Source organism: Quercus lobata, chromosome 7 (assembly GCF_001633185.2).
Source record: "Quercus lobata isolate SW786 chromosome 7, ValleyOak3.0 Primary Assembly, whole genome shotgun sequence".
In the NCBI taxonomy this organism is placed as follows: Eukaryota; Viridiplantae; Streptophyta; class Magnoliopsida; order Fagales; family Fagaceae; genus Quercus; species Quercus lobata.
In genome coordinates, this window is record NC_044910.1 from 15,327,889 (window position 1) to 15,344,670 (window position 16,782).

Genomic DNA, 16,782 nt, shown 5'->3' on the forward strand with positions numbered 1-16,782 from the left:
TGTAGGCCATGGTTCGTGGGAAAATTCAGAAAAGCAATACACATGCATCAGATTTCTTTCAACTAACCCAAAGTATGCTTAAGAAACTTTCTCGGAGTGAGATGGAGCGTTGCTATGATAGTATGGGCAATATGGAATGCTCGTAATAAGCTTTGTTTTGAAGATAGTCAGACTCATCTAGAGATTATTCTTTGTGGGCAACAACTCTTCTTGAAGAATATCAAAACTAGGTAGCAAACTAGCAGACTCATTAGTCTGTCCCTTGGGGTTACGTGGTGACATAGCTATTTTCTTTGTCATGGCACTTAATTTTTCTAGACATAAGTTGTGTTGTCCTTGTCCATTCCTTGTCCTGTCACTCAGGCCCTAGTTTTAGCCTGTTGTGGTGTCAAGACCCCTTTTATACTTTTGTAATTTTGTTTATTTTAATATACTGATTCTACTATTTTCAGTTCAAAAAAAAAAAAAAAAAAAAACTTGAATTCCACACAAGCCATTTTTTTTGTTTTTTGTTTTCCTTAAGTTACATGATTTATCATCATATCATATTATATCATATCATACATTATATAATAAAATTTAAGTTTAGAAGCCGTAGTTGCACGAAGTGGCTACTCTTACTAATTAGTAAATTAATTATATATTTTTTGTTAGGATATATTTCCTCAATTAAGGGATAATATTTAACAATTTTCTAATTTAGGTAAAATTTTATCATTAAAATTTAAAAAATTTAAATTCTATTCAAACTAAAAGTTTATTATAAAATATTTCTAAACTTAAATCTCAGACAACAACTCATGTTTTTCTTTCTTAAAAAAAAAAAAAAAAAAAAAAAAAAAAACCACTTAAGATTTAACAATAATTTAAAACAAATTTAAATTATATTCAAACTAAAAGTTTATTATCAAAAATTTTTAAACTTAAATCTCGCACAACACACGTTTTTGTTTTTTGTTTTTTCCACAAGTTGCATGATTTAACAATAATTTAAAACAAATTTAAATTTATTCAAACTAATAGTCTATTATAAAAAATTTCTAAATCTAAATCTCATACAACTCACATTTTTGTTTTTTCTTTTCCTCAGGCTGCATCTTATTAAATTAATATTTTATTAGGATATTAAGTTACAAAACTCTTGACTAAGGAATAAGATTTAATAATAATTTAATTTAGATAAAGCATTACCATATAAGTTTTAGAAATTTAAATTCTACTCCAACTAAAATTCTATTATCAAAATTTTTAGAACTTATATATATTCAGCCATAACTTTTCAATACAATCTCTCTTAACTAATAAGTCATCCTCGTAATTAAATCTCACACAATACACCCCATGGTGTTGGTGTTGTTGTTGTTTTTTTTTTAAAAAAAAATGCAACTTACACTTTTATTTTTATTTAATAAATTTATCTTATTGTTCTTTGCTTCTGAATTTGTGTGCAAGATATCATGTCAAAGGAAGTTTACTATATAAAAAAAGAAAACAATAGACACCCATTTAAGTTTTTGGTTATCTTATGTAAGTTTTTATTTATTTATTTATTTTTTATTCCCAATTTTTGAAATCTTTTGTGCATGTTTCGATTTTTTTTATTTTAGTTATTGTATTTAATTTGTGAGTGCATTGATTTTTTTCAATTAGATTAGGAAAAAAACAATATTAAAGAAGTATGAGATTTGGAATGAGATCCCATTAAAGAACCAACTATGAGATGTGGGTTTTAGTTAACTTAACTGATAAAATCTTTGATGGTTGTATAAGAGATTTGAGATTCAATCTTCACTTATATCAAAAACTGATTGATGTCTTAATCTGATGATAAAGAGCTATTATCAAGAGCAGACACGATAAGTTAAAATTCTCTCAAAATAATAATAATAATAATGAAATAAGATCCCATTAACGTGTCCCAAGATTAAAATCATTAAACTAGAGGGTTGTTTTTGTACTTCCACTTTTTTTTTTTTTTCAAACATAGCAACAAGTATTATAACCCCCGGCCCAAACCCGAAACCCGTGCATATATAAAAAAATGAAAGCCGGCAATGGCATCGTCACCACCGGATTGTTGAGTCTCATTCTCTCCCTTCCACGCCTTGTGATTTCTGAAGGAGTTTGTTTCAGCTTTTTCTCCTTCACCAAGAAAGAAAGAACCAACTAAGCCCTAATTTACTAATTATTACCATCCATCCAACAATGGCTTCCGGTGAGTTCCTTTTCATATTCCATTGCTCTGTTTAGTTCACCAATTAACAATTTTTAGGTTTTTTTTTTTTAATAAAATTTTTTTGGTACTTAAACAAGCAAACCAAATGGAGAACATAGTTATCATAGATTTCTGTGTGTCATGCTTTCTAGTAGGACAATTTTATTTTTGAGAAAAAAAAAAAAAAAAAAAAAAAAAAAAAAAAACCTTATATTTCAATGAGTCTGTGTGTTTATGGATATTGTTTGATTTTGTAAAACCTCAATTTAGTGATGAAAAAAATTGAAAATTTTAATTCTAATGAGAGTTTGCACTTTTATTTATTTATTTATTGTTATATAATTGGAGGAGATTTAAAATTTTGAAACTGAACTCATTATGATTTCTATATCATGTAAAATAAGTGTACTTTAATCCTATTGATATTGTAGAGTTGGACTAATTTGAAATCCATGTCACATTTTTTTTTTGTTGGGTTGTGGGGTTTGGATTTTGAACCTATAAGGAGGAGGGGCTCAGTGAGTGCAACTTTCAGATTGTTTTGCTTTTAGGTGTACAATGGTTACTTTCCACGGGTGGGTTAGAAAGAAAAAAGGGTTTCAATGCTTTTTTAGTACCACCTACACCTAGACTAGATAACATCTTAAATGTTTGATATTTAATTTGTTGTTGTTTTAAGCCACATATATATATACACTCTTGATTTGCAAAATTTGTAGTCACTTGTATCTCTCTCTCTCTCTCTCTCTCTTCATTTGTTGCTTTTAAAAAAAAAAAAAAAAAATTATTATGCTCAATTGGAAAGAAGAATTCCAATTTAGATAAACTTTTATGATGGATTTATTGTTCATCAACTGTGTAGATGCAGACATGGAGGATTACGGATTTGAGTACTCGGAGGAGGAGCAAGAGGAGCAAGATGTTGACATTGAGAATCAATACTACAATGCCAAAGGTACTTCTGATTGAAATTTTCTACCTTTTTTTTTTTTTTTTTTTTTTTTTTTTTTTTTTTTTTTGTTCTGATGAACTTTTAGATATTTGGAATAGCTGGTGAGTTTTTGGAATTTTACATGCAGTTGTAAGATATTAATTATGTCTTGCTAGGAGCTGTTTAATGTTTGTAATCAATGTATAGAAGCCTGATCTGCATAGCATGTTTACACTAATGTCATGTTAAACAAGTTTTATAAAAGCTGTAGGTTTACCAGTTTAATTCTTTCAAAAATTAGAGGTCAAGGTGGGGTTCAAGTGTTAGCCCAGTGGTAATGGCATCCTTTGTGGTGCCGCATGTCTCTGGCTCAAATCCCCCCTCCCCCTCCCCCGCTATCTACCTATCAAAATAAATAAATAACTAAATAGAGGGAAAGGTCTACAAAAACCAAGTATCAAATACTTATTTGTAAAACATGGGACAATTCATGGGGCTGATCAATATTATTTTACCATAATGTCTCTCATGGATTATTGATACGTGATAGTTGTTGAATTCATGAGGCTATTTCTAAGAATATGAAAAATGCTTTGAGAGACGCATTAGAATTAGAATGTGCATCTCAATATGTTTCCTTAAAAAATTCCAAAAAGGGTTTTTTTTTTTGGAATATCAGAAATCTTTTTCCACATGTTGATTGTGAGAAATTGTTTGAAAAATAAGGCCATGGAAAACTCCTTTGCAAATTGTTGCCATTTTAACTTCCTGCATTCTAAAAATTAGTTTGTTTTCCATGATCAGCCTGTATTTGGGAACCCGAACCCCTTAGATATGTTTCTGGTTTGACAACATTTTACATCTTAATTTTTTCTTTTGGTGGCACTGATGAACATCATGGCAAAAGATAGCAGCCATTAGGATTTTAAGTGAAAGAAAAGAGATACTGATAGCAATGAGCATTTGGGATTTCTTTTGGTCAAACCTTAAACCCATCTATAAGATCTATACAATCAGCTAGTCCAATGTAGACCGAAGGATGAAGGTGGAATGGGTTTAAGAACTATTGAGGGCTGGGATATGACTGCCATATGCGATATGACATTATGGAATGTAGAATTACCTAGAAGCTTTTCAATAAAGTACTCCTTGGCTTGCATCTTAGAAGTTTCTCATTTAACATTTTATTTTGTTAAGTTACTTTGTTTCAAAAGACATCATATGCAGTGGGATAAAGATTCGCATGATCTATGGAATGGAAAAGTCCAAAGCCACTTATTTAATTGCAGGAAAATAAAATTGGAAGCTTCTTTTTCTCCCTTGTTGGGAGGGGTTATATAAATAGACAAATGGGACTGTGTTTGATGATTTATATGAAGAACAAGGCCAACTTTTTTTTTCCTTGGACCACTTTCCGTTTCTTTTTTACCCTTTTAAGGAAAAGAAGAAACGGGGTGGGGGGAAGGGTCAAGGTTGGTCTTGAAGGGGCAATGTATAAATATCACCGCTATAATGTATCGATTATGAAAATTGTAATGCCTTAGATTTAATTAGAAATTGATTGAGTGTGTATTGTGTGGGTGTGTTCTAAGTCCACATCGGGCATATACTGGGTTGATCTGGGCTTTATTAACAATTACAAGAAGTCTCAATTGTGACTAGACTAGTCCATTTGAGGATAGGGCAAATGTGGCTAGCGTGTTTCCATAGGTCGTTACCATTGGTAATAATCAATTAAAAAATTGAAAGTAATTGACTTTTAGGAATTTGCTTACAATTAATACACAGGCCTTGTTGGACTAAAATACGTATTTTAGGCTTTATTGGTACCCTTTAGGGAAAAGTAGATGTTATTTGTATCTTTCCTTTTTTTAAAGATTAATTTCATAATATCCTCTTAGGGTGATGAGATGGATCAATTATTGTCTCATATTGTCACTGTTTGTTTCTGCATAAATATTTTTCATCTTTTTTTTTATTCTGTATTTTTCTGTAGGATTGGTTGAAACTGATCCAGAAGGTGCATTGGCTGGTTTTGCTGAGGTAGTAGGCATGGAAGCGGAGAAGGCAGAGTGGTTAGCATCTTAAATTTGAAATTTCTGGTGCTTAATGAACAGAAATATGACTCAGGGATAGAAGAATACCACAATTTCTTTTGGTCTCCCTTGTGTTACCGTTTCTGTAATTTCAGTTCTGGTGTCGATGGTCACAAAAGAATTGAAAATTTATTCCATTGTATATAATCAGAAAAAATTTCTTCATTTAACAAAATGTTGCCTGTTTTTCTCTAATTATGTGTGATTCAAGATGCTTTAAGAAATATGGTATACTTACATGGTTTTATTTGATACAAATGTGGTTTTCTCTTCTTCTTTTTTTTATTGGAGGGGGGGATGGGGGGGATTCCATATATTTGAATGGATACCTATCCCAAAAAAAGAAGTGAGAATGGATTGCACTTCAGAGTGACTGAAGTTACATTAAGATGTGCTTAAAAACCTTGTTTATTTTGGTTAATATACTTCCATAAACTTTTTACTTTAGGCTAAAGTAGCCAGAGCTTAGAGTCAATATTATTGTTTTCTTTTGGTGGCTTGTAGGTATACATTTTATCTTTTTTCCTGATAACCTTTGTTGCAAACTTGCAATATTCACATAACTAAACTTAAGTTACTTTTCTGATATAAATTTCTGCATTTTGCTTAAGAAGCTGCTTTCTATACTTGTAAACCCTTTGTCTATATTGTTTGCAGCTCACTTGCCCCTATAATTAACTTTACCTGAAAACTTTGATAATTATTTCTGGATTAGGCAATCATTACCTGTTTCTAACAATTTCCATGTCTGTTTTTTCAGGGGATTTAAAGCTTTAAAACAAACTGTCAAGCTTTATTATCGGTTAGGGAAGTATGCAGAAATGATGCAAGCCTATCGGGAAATGTTGACTTACATTAAATCAGCAGTGACACGAAATTATAGCGAAAAATGTATAAATAACATCATGGACTTCATTTCTGGGTCAGCTAGTCAAAATTCTGGGCTTCTGCAAGAGTTCTATCAAACCACTCTCAAGGCCCTTGAAGAGGCAAAAAATGAGGTTAGAGGTCATCTTATCCTCTTCCACAGTGACTTTCTTGTTAAGAAGTTCAAGTTTTGAATATATTACTCACATGCTGTGCTTAATTTTGAGGAAGTGCTTCTTGTAGAGCTTCCCTTTATCAATGAAATTCAATAGTACTTTGTAAAAAACTTATTCTTATGCTGTGCAGAGACTCTGGTTTAAAACAAATCTCAAGCTTTGTAAGATTTGGTTTGACATGGGTGAATATGGGCGAATGAATAAGGTATTGGGCTGGTTCTGGGTTTATACTTCAACTTCCTCTTAATATATACCAAGATGCAGCTCATAATATCTTGGACACAGATTTTGAAGGAGCTTCACAAATCTTGTCGAAAAGAAGATGGCACAGATGACCACAAGAAAGGAACCCAGCTTTTGGAGGTATATGCGATAGAGATCCAAATGTACACTGAGACCAAGAATAACAAAAAACTCAAGGTCAGGGTTCTGAAGTTATACTAGACCTTTTGCTTGTATTCATCAAGATTGTCTACCTTTTCTTCAGTCATTTTCTTGACCATGCCTTTCAACCATCTTTATGAATTTGCCAGTCGAATATCTGCTGGACTTTCTTCATGTATAGTCAACCATTTGCTGTTTTCATGTAGCGTAACTTTAACCATAGCATAGTTAAATCAAATCTAAAATTAGAAGTGCTAGCTATTTGCAAGGTTTAACTGCTTTTGAAGGGTATGTTTGGAACAAAGGGAGATGGAGGGAGGAGAGGAGAAGAGAGTAAAGGGGAAGGTGGATGGAATATACTAAAATTTAGTACATTCTAGTCATCTTCCATTCACCTCCACTCTCCTCCCTCCACACCCCCCCCCCCCCCAACAAAAAAAAAAAAAACAATCTCTCTATCCAAACATAGGGAAAATCTGAAATATGTTAAATAGATAAGATTTGTAGAGGTTGGTTTTGATTTTGGAATTTTATATAGCAAACTTACCTTCATATTTTGGACTCAAATGAGGAGAGCTAGAATTGATTGCTGCTCATAATTGGCATTTGCTGCCCTATATTTCACATGTATTTGCACTATTGTTTATCTTTTTTATTCAGTAACTGTAATGAAAGTGGTAGTTAGAGTAGAAGGTTTATGCCGTTTGGGTATTTAACATGTAACATGATGATTCAGCAAAAGAAAAGAAAAGAAAAAGTAATGTGATGAATGTTGGAGCATAGGCTTTATGCCAATTTTATGATTTTTTTTTTTTGCTTTTCCTTTTGTAGATTTCACTTACTATTTTTCGATTCTAATTCTTTAGGGGACACTTTTCTGTACTTTCTGTATACTTAAGTTTTCATCTTATTAGTAAATTTTCATACTATTAACTGTAAAACAACATCCCAAGGGTAGCACAATTGGCTTGGCACCATGCCTCATGAAGCAGAGGTCACTAGCTTGAATCTCCCCTCCCCCCTCCTCCTTGGGCCAAACTATATATATATATATATATATATATAAACACAGCTTCGAGTCCCCTTTGAAGTTGATGTTTCTTTTTTTGTAATGCTTTGTTTATGTTTTGTTGACTGGAGCTTCATTGGACATGAACTAATTGCAGCAACTATACCAGCAAGCACTAATGATCAAATCAGCAATACCTCATCCAAGGATAATGGGAATAATTCATGAATGTGGGGGGAAAATGCACATGGCAGAGCGCCAGTGGGCAGAAGCAGCTACAGATTTTTTTGAAGCTTTCAAAAATTATGATGAAGCTGGAAATCAGCGGCGTATCCAATGCTTGAAGTGCGTAACAGACTTTCGTCATTGATTCCAAACATCGTTCTTTTTTTTAATGAGAAATAATTATGCATTTTAATATATTCAGTCATGCTTTTATATAGATATCTAATGCTTTTATGTCTTGAAGATAATTGTTTGTCTTGAAAAACTGATGTACTGCCCAAGTGGTAGACTGTTTGAGAGAATACTTTTTGGGGAATTAGATATCTACATCTTTCTCTCTATAAACCTACTTAGAAATAAAATGGTCTAGTTATCTTTATCCTTTATATTTCACATTCTTACATTATTCCTGTTTAATTTGTCAGATATCTTGTTCTTGCCAATATGCTGATGCAGTCTGAAGTTAATCCCTTTGATGGGCAGGAGGCTAAGCCGTAAGTCCTCTATGTGACTTCTATATTCAATCTACTTAATCTTCTTTTCTCATGTAATCTTGGTTGGGGGTTGGGTGGGTTGGGCTTGTTTCTATTCTTCTCTCCATTTGGCCACTTATAATTGCTGCTTTACAGATACAAAAATGACCCTGAAATTTTAGCTATGACAAATCTAATAGCAGCCTATCAACGGAATGAAATATTCGAGTTTGAGAAAATCCTGAAGGTAAGTTTTAATATGCTCATCATATTTTGCTAGCACATATGCTTAAATTTATAATATTCCATTTATACTTGTTCTCACCTAAGTGGATGTGTGGCAAATGTTGATGTCCAGAGTAACAGAAGAACAATTATGGACGATCCATTTATCCGAAATTATATTGAGGATCTCTTAAAAAATATTAGAACTCAAGTCTTGCTCAAGCTCATCAAGCCTTATACAAGAATCAGGATCCCATTCATATCCAAGGTAGCTATTCACTTCATGGCGTTCTATTTTTTGTTTTTCAGTTTGTCTGTTTTTGTTTGTTCTTTGCTTTGTTTTTTTTATAGATAAAATCATGTTTCCCATATCATTTGGATTACTGCTCTAAGTAGGTTGTACCAATAAGCTTTGAAGTATTTCTGACTCAGTAGAAAGGTGATGCAGGCAGTTATATTTTAATGAAGTTGGCATCTTTCTAAAGGTGCCAATGCAGCAGGACTGTTTTGACCCAAACAAAACCATTTATGAACTCCCTTGGTAAATTGATTATTAGGTCAAATTAGATATGAGCTCATAAGAAACTGAAAGCAAAGTATCTTATCAATAAGAGATTGAAAGGGGAAATGCTGATATGCATGCCACTGATAATTGTGTAATACTGGATGCTGCTTAGTCTTTGCTTGATGCTAACTTGTATTGTTTATTACAGTGGAATGAGTGATGTCTCTGTCTCTCCTCTTTATTTTCCTCTTCACCCTGTGTGTGTGTGTGTTACATGATCAATATTGACATACATCTATCTCACCATAATCTGCTTCTGTTTATCTTTTCCTGTTCTTTCTTTTTGGTCATTAATGCGGATTTTGAGATGATTATGTATTGTTAAATTCAGGAGCTAAATGTGCCCGAGCAAGATGTTGAGCAGCTGTTGGTGTCACTAATATTGGATAACCGAATCCATGGGCACATTGATCAAGTGAACAGGCTGCTAGAGCGCTGGGACAGGTCAAAGGGAACAAAGAAGTATACTGCTGTGGACAAATGGAACACACAGCTTAAGTCTCTCTATCAAACTATCAACAATAGAGTTTCTTAGGATTTGCATTTATACCCTTATTTGGTGTTTTTGTCATTTTAAGTTGAGATCAACGATATTCTCCACCAGTGGAAGGCAGTCTAGGAAAATACAATTTTCAATAAAATATTACATTTTATCCTTAATATGTTTATATGAATGAAAGATACATGTCAAGAGGGCAAATCCATACCAAAGACAAGGACATTTTCTAATACATAAACCGATCTGGATCATTCATTTGAACCGAACTGGTGGAAAGAGACCAATGTCTTCATATCCGAAATTATCAGGCCGAGGCTGCATCAACAACTTCAAGTTCCCTATTGTTTGTGTTAATTGCACTCTTTTCATGGTTGTGGATCTTACATGCTTCTTCTGCATTTTTCTCCTCAAATTCCACTTTTGCTTCTCCATTTTCCGTTTCATGCTTGTTTTCCACAGCACAATTATTATTACAATGGAGGATTTCTGCTGTCCAACCTTGCAACTGCTCGATAGCAACCTCATCTGTTATTAACACCCAAAATCAGCCAGGGAGCCGAAGTTCATTTACTATAGGTTTTAGTCTGTGAGAATACATGTGTATAAAACGAGAGGGAGAGGGATCAGAATAAACCACCTAATCTTGGGACTGTATGGCCTTGAGGATGCCTTATGATGAGAGGGTTGTCGAAAGCGGTAGCAAGATCCTCAGAAGGCAGTTTCAACCAATCCTTGGCTCCTATGAAGTGGACAGATTTGACCTTGATGGGGTCTTTGTAGGCAACCTCACATATGCTTGGGTCTCTGAACTTTGCCCCAGATATTGATACGAATAGTTTCATGGGTGGATGATCTTTCAACACCTTTCCCTGATTTCCCACTTATGTTTTCAATATGCTATCTTGAATATGAGTGATCATATTAATGACACAGAAAGAGAGACTTAAGTAGACTTACTTGTGCCTGGTAGCCCAGCAGAAGGGCTGACAGTGTTGCACCCTGATTTAAGGAACAAATATGAGTCATATTTGACTGGACTGTGTTATTTTGGACCATAATTCTTTTAAAGGCTTATAAATTTGTGATCTGCTTTATATTGTCATTACAGGGTTGGATACATACCTGAGAGAAGCCAAGAAAACCATCAAAAGGTCCTTTGGTTGTTATGTATTCACACAAGTAAGAAATGCATTCTTCCAAGTTTGTGTACTCTGTGAAGTCCTGGTTAACACAGTTTCAACACGTTTCTTATGAATCAAATCTAATCTTTTTATCTTGCAAATATACCATTCTTATTTCCTCTGATTAGAAAAAAGCAGAGAGATTTTACCTTGTCATACTGGAACCACTCAAAATAAGGTGGTGGGAAGATGCCTTCAATGTCTGATTTTCCTCCTGCAGGAAAAATACCATCTGGGAAATCCTGTAGTGGTAAATAAAATTTCTTAATGTTGATTTCATTTTATATTAATAACCAAATTAATGTTTAAAACTTCCTATAAGTACCATTATGGTATCGCTCCTCAACTTTGATGATTTAGGGCATGGTTTCATTTTTAGCACAAGACAAATGTTAAAATGTGCTTTAACACACCCTTCTGACTTCTAAGTTTGGGATTGTTTCTAAATTGATCTCTTGATTTTCAAAACTTATAAATTAAAATTCATAACGACTATTACAATGATGTAAATGTGAACCTTCCATTATAGTCCGTAGCATTTTTATTGTTAACTTGCCTAAAAGAGTATGACAAAATTTTAATAGATGTTGATGGAAAGGGCCCATCGATATTTTTGTAAAATTCAAATATGTAATATATATAATACAATTAGACGGTAAAAATTAGAATTTTTAAATCACAAATTAACAATTAGAACTTCCATATAGGAAACGTGGACTTTATTATTGGGATGTGTTAGCCTGTTAGGCATATCATAGAATGTGGACTACTACGTTTCAAAAAAAAAAAAAAAAATGTGGACTACTAGGAACAACCGAACAATGCAACCTATATTAATTGTTTATATATATATATATATGATAGTATTTGAATCTATTTTTTGTTTTAGAAAATAAATAAAAATAAGGCCATATATATTCTAATTAAAAAAAAAAAACTAGTTTCTAGTTTGATTATTTCAAATGCATTTTTCATATATAGTTAAAATTTAAAGTTCTAGTGTTTTCACATGCCTCAAAATTAGTTTTAAATTTGTCATTTTCACATATATAGTCCTACCAAAAATTATTCCTGAATCAATTAAAAAAAAAAACTAGAAATAAAATAAAACCAGTTTAATTTAGTTTGACTGGTTTTATATTTGATTAAGCTTATACCATAATTAAACTAATTATGTGATTTGCCAAACACTTTTTTTTTTCTTTAAATAAATAAATATTATAACTTCATGTGATCCATAATTCATATACTAATTATGTGATTTGAGAAAAACTTCCTTTTTTTTTCCCCCTTTAATTAAATAGAAAAATAGTGTAACTTGATGTGACCCATAAATAATTCATACATGTGATTGCATGAGGATGACTCTACAATATATATCCTTCCACCATGACTGGGTAGGTAGGTGTCCTATGATTTTAACCAGTAGTTTGCACTTGAAAGGTAGATGCCGCCTAAGAAAATGTGTGAAATATAAGTAGCACAAGTCCGGTTCACCAAATGACTTAGCACTGAACTTGATGCTTTGAGTGTTGTGATCATTTTGAACAATGACACTGAAAATTCATTAATGGAATCACTTCTAACTGATTGCAGGAACCTTTTGAAGGAGTTTCCATACAAGCGCATGATCCATGCTTTTCGGGAAGCAAACTAATGCGCTGATGCATTGGCTAAAATGGGAGCGCAATCATTGTATAATTTTGATGTTTTTTGTAACCCACCGTCTGTGGTTGAGGTTATTTTGACCGTTGATAAAACTAATATGTATTGTAATAGACTTGTAAATCCTTAATTTTAATATTAAACCATGGTTTACCAAAAAAAAAAAAAATGACTTAGCACTGATGCTGATACTTCATATTCACAGTAGTGATTAATGGTACAAAGTCTTTTTTGAGATAGCCTATATTAGATTGTGAGAGGCTGTATACATACACCCTACAAACATAATACTTGTTCATCCCATATCACATGTTTAAGGAACAAGACAACTTGCACATGTGGCAAAAGAAAAAATTCTTTTAATCAAATAAATAGTAATAATTCACATAGGTGCAAGTGAAAAAAAGCATGGAAATCATGATCATTTTGACCGTCATCTATTTTACTGTCAACACAATCATGTAATATAAAAGAGAGAGTGAGTTTGATCAGGTACCATGTCAAATTGAGCAAATATAGAAGGATCCCATTTGCTAATTTGCTTTTTCAGAAAACTCCCACTGGTCCTAAATCCATGGAGGCATAGTATCTTCATCTTCTTCTCTTTTGTGCCTTCCATGTTTCTCTCTCTCTCTCTCTCTCTCTCAACCTGGCAACAATGGAGAGCAAAGAGTGTCCTATCTGGCTTTTTCTAAGGGGAAGCTCATTCTTAAATCCTACCTACTACAAACTTTAAGACGCCGAACTACCATCGCTGGTTTGGTTGGTAGTCCCACGTGCACCCAAACCCAATAAGAGTAGCAGGTAGAATATATCAATTCATCTTAACTAGCCATATCAGACGGTTTTAATAAAATGTTCAAAATATTTTAAAGTAATAAAATGAAATAATGTTGTGACAAAATGAAGATATTTTTGTTAAATTAATGATGTACTATAAAATTAAGGGCATGAAGAACTTAGATTATAGGGTAAATGTTATAAAATTATAAATTAGTTATTATGTGGTGTAATAAGTTGACTGTTTGTTTTATTATAGTTTTTGTTTTTGGGAAATACTAACGAGTGCCTTTCGGAAACTGGTTAAGAATCCAATTAAAGAAAATTTTGATGGAAAAAAAAAAACCAATTAATGTTTTGACAGCTTTTTTCATTTCCCATAAAAGTGATGTCAAAACTTTCTTTAAGTGGATTCTTAACCAGTGCCCTAAGGGCACTCGTTAGCATAAACCTTTTTTTTTTCAATGCATTTGAGTTAGCATAATTTTTTTTTATATAATGTCAATGCTTAGTTGGCGTATGGAAATATTGTAGAAATTTTATGTTAGTATTAGGTTAAGCAGTCAGTGAAAATAGTAATATCCTACTAATATAATTTTATTATAATCTAAAATATGTAAAAACTGTGAAGTGGAAAGTTAAATGAAAAATTACTCTAACAAAGAGCCATAAGGCAGAAGTGCATGTTCTCCCATATGAAAATTTTACTTTCTTACATAGAATTTAAATAATAATAATAATAGTAAAAAAAACACATAAAACACTTTTATAGTAGTATAATATTAGTGCACACCTATAAATAATTAAAATGTGCATTTACTCTATTGACACATTCAATGAACTAAAACTTTGACATAAATGCAAACTTTGATGAGGTGGAATCTTAAATGAGAAAAACTCAAGAAATGTGCCACTTGGCAGAACTTTATACTCTTCCACATGAGGTCTCTGCTTATATATATATATAGAGAGAGAGAGAGAGAGAGAGAGAGAGAGTTGAGTTCAAGTTACAACTTGTGTAACTCTAAGCAATGTTATATTACTCAATATTTTTTAATTGGATACGAATTTTGACAAATCGACCGTTGGATTACATTATCTTCGTATATTCTTCATGCTTGCAAAATTTTAAGATGATCAAAGATTAATAGTCATATCATCTATCAATTGTATAAATTCGAATTTCTGTAGTTTAAAATAATGCATAAAAGATGAGTTTATGGATTGAATGGTAAATAACATCCGATTGATATAAAAATTGGCATGCATGTTTAGAACATATAGAACATGTAATCCAACGGTAGAATTTTCAAAATATAAATTCATTAACAAGTTATTGAGTGGTGTAATATTACTTAGAATTACACCAGAACCTAACTCATATATATTTATATATATAGACACACACACACACACACATATATATTGATTTCATTCCAATGGATGCTCTCACTTTTTTTTTTCTTTTTTCCCTCACATTTGTCTCGCTATATCTTTTTATTAAATATATAATTTAATAAATCAAACATTAGATTGCATCTTCTAAATATATCCTCTATATTTACAAAATTTTAAGAAGATCAAAGATAAAAACAAAATTTAGCTACGAACTTGATTGTAGCAAATGACTATAACTATACTCAATATCTTTTTATTATTATATGTAAATTTTAACAAATTACTATTGGATTATATTTTTTTTCTATATTCTCAATGCTTATAAAATTTCTAGAAATTAAAAAAATTAATAACTATGTCATCAATTAAATGTTTAAATTTCAAGTTTTTATAGTCTAAAATTATGTATAAAAAAATTATGGATCGAATAGTAAATAATATCCGATTGACACAAAATTTGATATGCATGTTATAAAGAACATGCAACTTAATGGTTAAATTTTCAAATTATGTAATCATGTTAATTTTTTTAGTGGAAGTTGTAACCATTAATTACAACTAAGTTTATAGTCAAACTTTATTCAAAACTCAACAATTATGTTATCAATCAAATGTTTATATTTAAAGTTTTTATAGTATTAAATTATGCATAAAAATTTAAGTTTATGAATCGAATAGTAAATAATATCCGATTTGAATGAAATTTGAAGTACATTTTAAATATATAAAAGAAATGAAATTCAATTGTTAGATTTTCAAAATATGTAGTAATGTTAATATTTTAGTAAGAGTTTGTGGGCAAACTTTATCCTTAATCCATAAAGAAATTCGATAATTCTCATTGATTCAACTAGTACAAATTGAGAGGAGAAATACAAAATTGTTTTGGCTTGAAAACAATAAATAATTATTAAATAATTATCATAAAATGATGACATAAATTCAAATTTATCATATACATATATGTACATGTAAACTAGACTATTATTGGTAGGGTCATAGTTTGTATTCTAAGAAATATCCTAGGCGTTTGGCTATCTCAAATTTTTTTTTTTTTTTAAATTATTCCCAATTTGTGTAATTTTACATTCACAAATTAAATTTATATGTATGATACAAAATATATTTAGCAGAGTAGCTTTAATGTAATTAGTTTAGGATTAAAAGTTTATTCCAATCATTAAAAGTATATTCCTTTTTGGCTTTGGTTTTGTGTAATTTTAATTTACTAATTTCAATTGCTATGGAAATTTGGAAATAAGACATTATTAAAATTCTATTACAAAATGAGTAGATTGAATTAACCCACGTCAATAGCAATTAAATAATTATTTTAAACTGCATTTAAATAATATTGACTATCATTAATTTTTTTTTATATAAATATGATTGAATTTCAATTTATAGTGTTCACTCTATGATGATTGTTTTTTATCATTAAGTTAAGACATCAATTGATTTTTTGTGTAGACAAATCCAAATACGATATCTGACAATAAAAAACTTTACTAATTAAGCTAAGTAGAGTTCATTATTTTAGTATCTATTTAAATTACTAATAATCTTGCAAAATCTTATCTAAATTTTTTTTATATTATTTTAGAATGAAGCTGCAAATATTGTTAAGAAAGGTTACAACACTGAGGTGTGGAGGGACATCTTCCTTCCACACCGATAAACTTGTGACATGTTTCACATGTTTATCAAGATTATTAACTACAAACTTATCACATCTTGGTATGTGTGCATAGCTAATATTTCGGAAGGCTTCTATAAGGAACTTTGCATCAGAAGTCGGATGGCCAAAGGATGCCAATGACTCATCCTTATCTCTCAAGGTGTTAATGATCACTTTTGAGTCTCTCTCAAGAATGATTGAGTTAGTGCCAATATCCTTAGGAAAAACTAAAGCTTGAACAGCTGCCATGGCTTCAACTTCAGCAACCAAGTAAGGGAGACTGTGAGAGTAATATATATATATATATATATTGATTGGTTTCAGTCCCGTTTGATACTGCATAACTCAATATGCCTTTCTGAGTTATCATGCCATATAATTCAATAACTAGGGAGTCCACTGCTAGTAGGGATTT

The 16,782-nt window shown here is 31.3% G+C and overlaps 2 protein-coding genes across 3 annotated transcripts; one reads left to right on the forward strand and one right to left on the reverse strand.

The window, feature by feature from the left end:
* Positions 1-2,018: 2,018 nt before the first annotated feature.
* On the forward strand, positions 2,019-9,826 carry LOC115952872 (COP9 signalosome complex subunit 2). Of its 2 annotated transcripts, none has more exons than XM_031070200.1 (11): positions 2,019-2,215; positions 3,078-3,170; positions 5,143-5,221; positions 6,003-6,243; positions 6,416-6,490; positions 6,571-6,705; positions 7,836-8,023; positions 8,329-8,397; positions 8,533-8,623; positions 8,735-8,869; positions 9,498-9,826. In XM_031070200.1, exons 1-11 carry the CDS (start codon positions 2,206-2,208, stop codon positions 9,699-9,701), a joined length of 1,320 nt encoding a protein of 439 aa, XP_030926060.1. In that variant the 5' UTR covers positions 2,019-2,205; the 3' UTR covers positions 9,702-9,826. The 2 variants fall into 2 exon arrangements, with proteins under 2 accessions (XP_030926060.1, XP_030926062.1); XM_031070202.1 differs by having other exon boundaries at positions 3,084-3,170.
* Positions 9,758-13,215, reverse strand: LOC115952874 (dihydrofolate reductase-like). The gene is made up of 6 exons (XM_031070204.1): positions 13,008-13,215; positions 10,996-11,088; positions 10,788-10,886; positions 10,623-10,664; positions 10,303-10,534; positions 9,758-10,190 (listed from the first exon to the last, which is right to left on the reverse strand). The coding sequence occupies exons 1-6, from the start codon at positions 13,128-13,130 to the stop codon at positions 9,970-9,972; spliced, it is 810 nt and encodes a 269-aa protein (XP_030926064.1). The 5' UTR covers positions 13,131-13,215; the 3' UTR covers positions 9,758-9,969.
* Between the last annotated feature and the right edge of the window lie 3,567 nt (positions 13,216-16,782).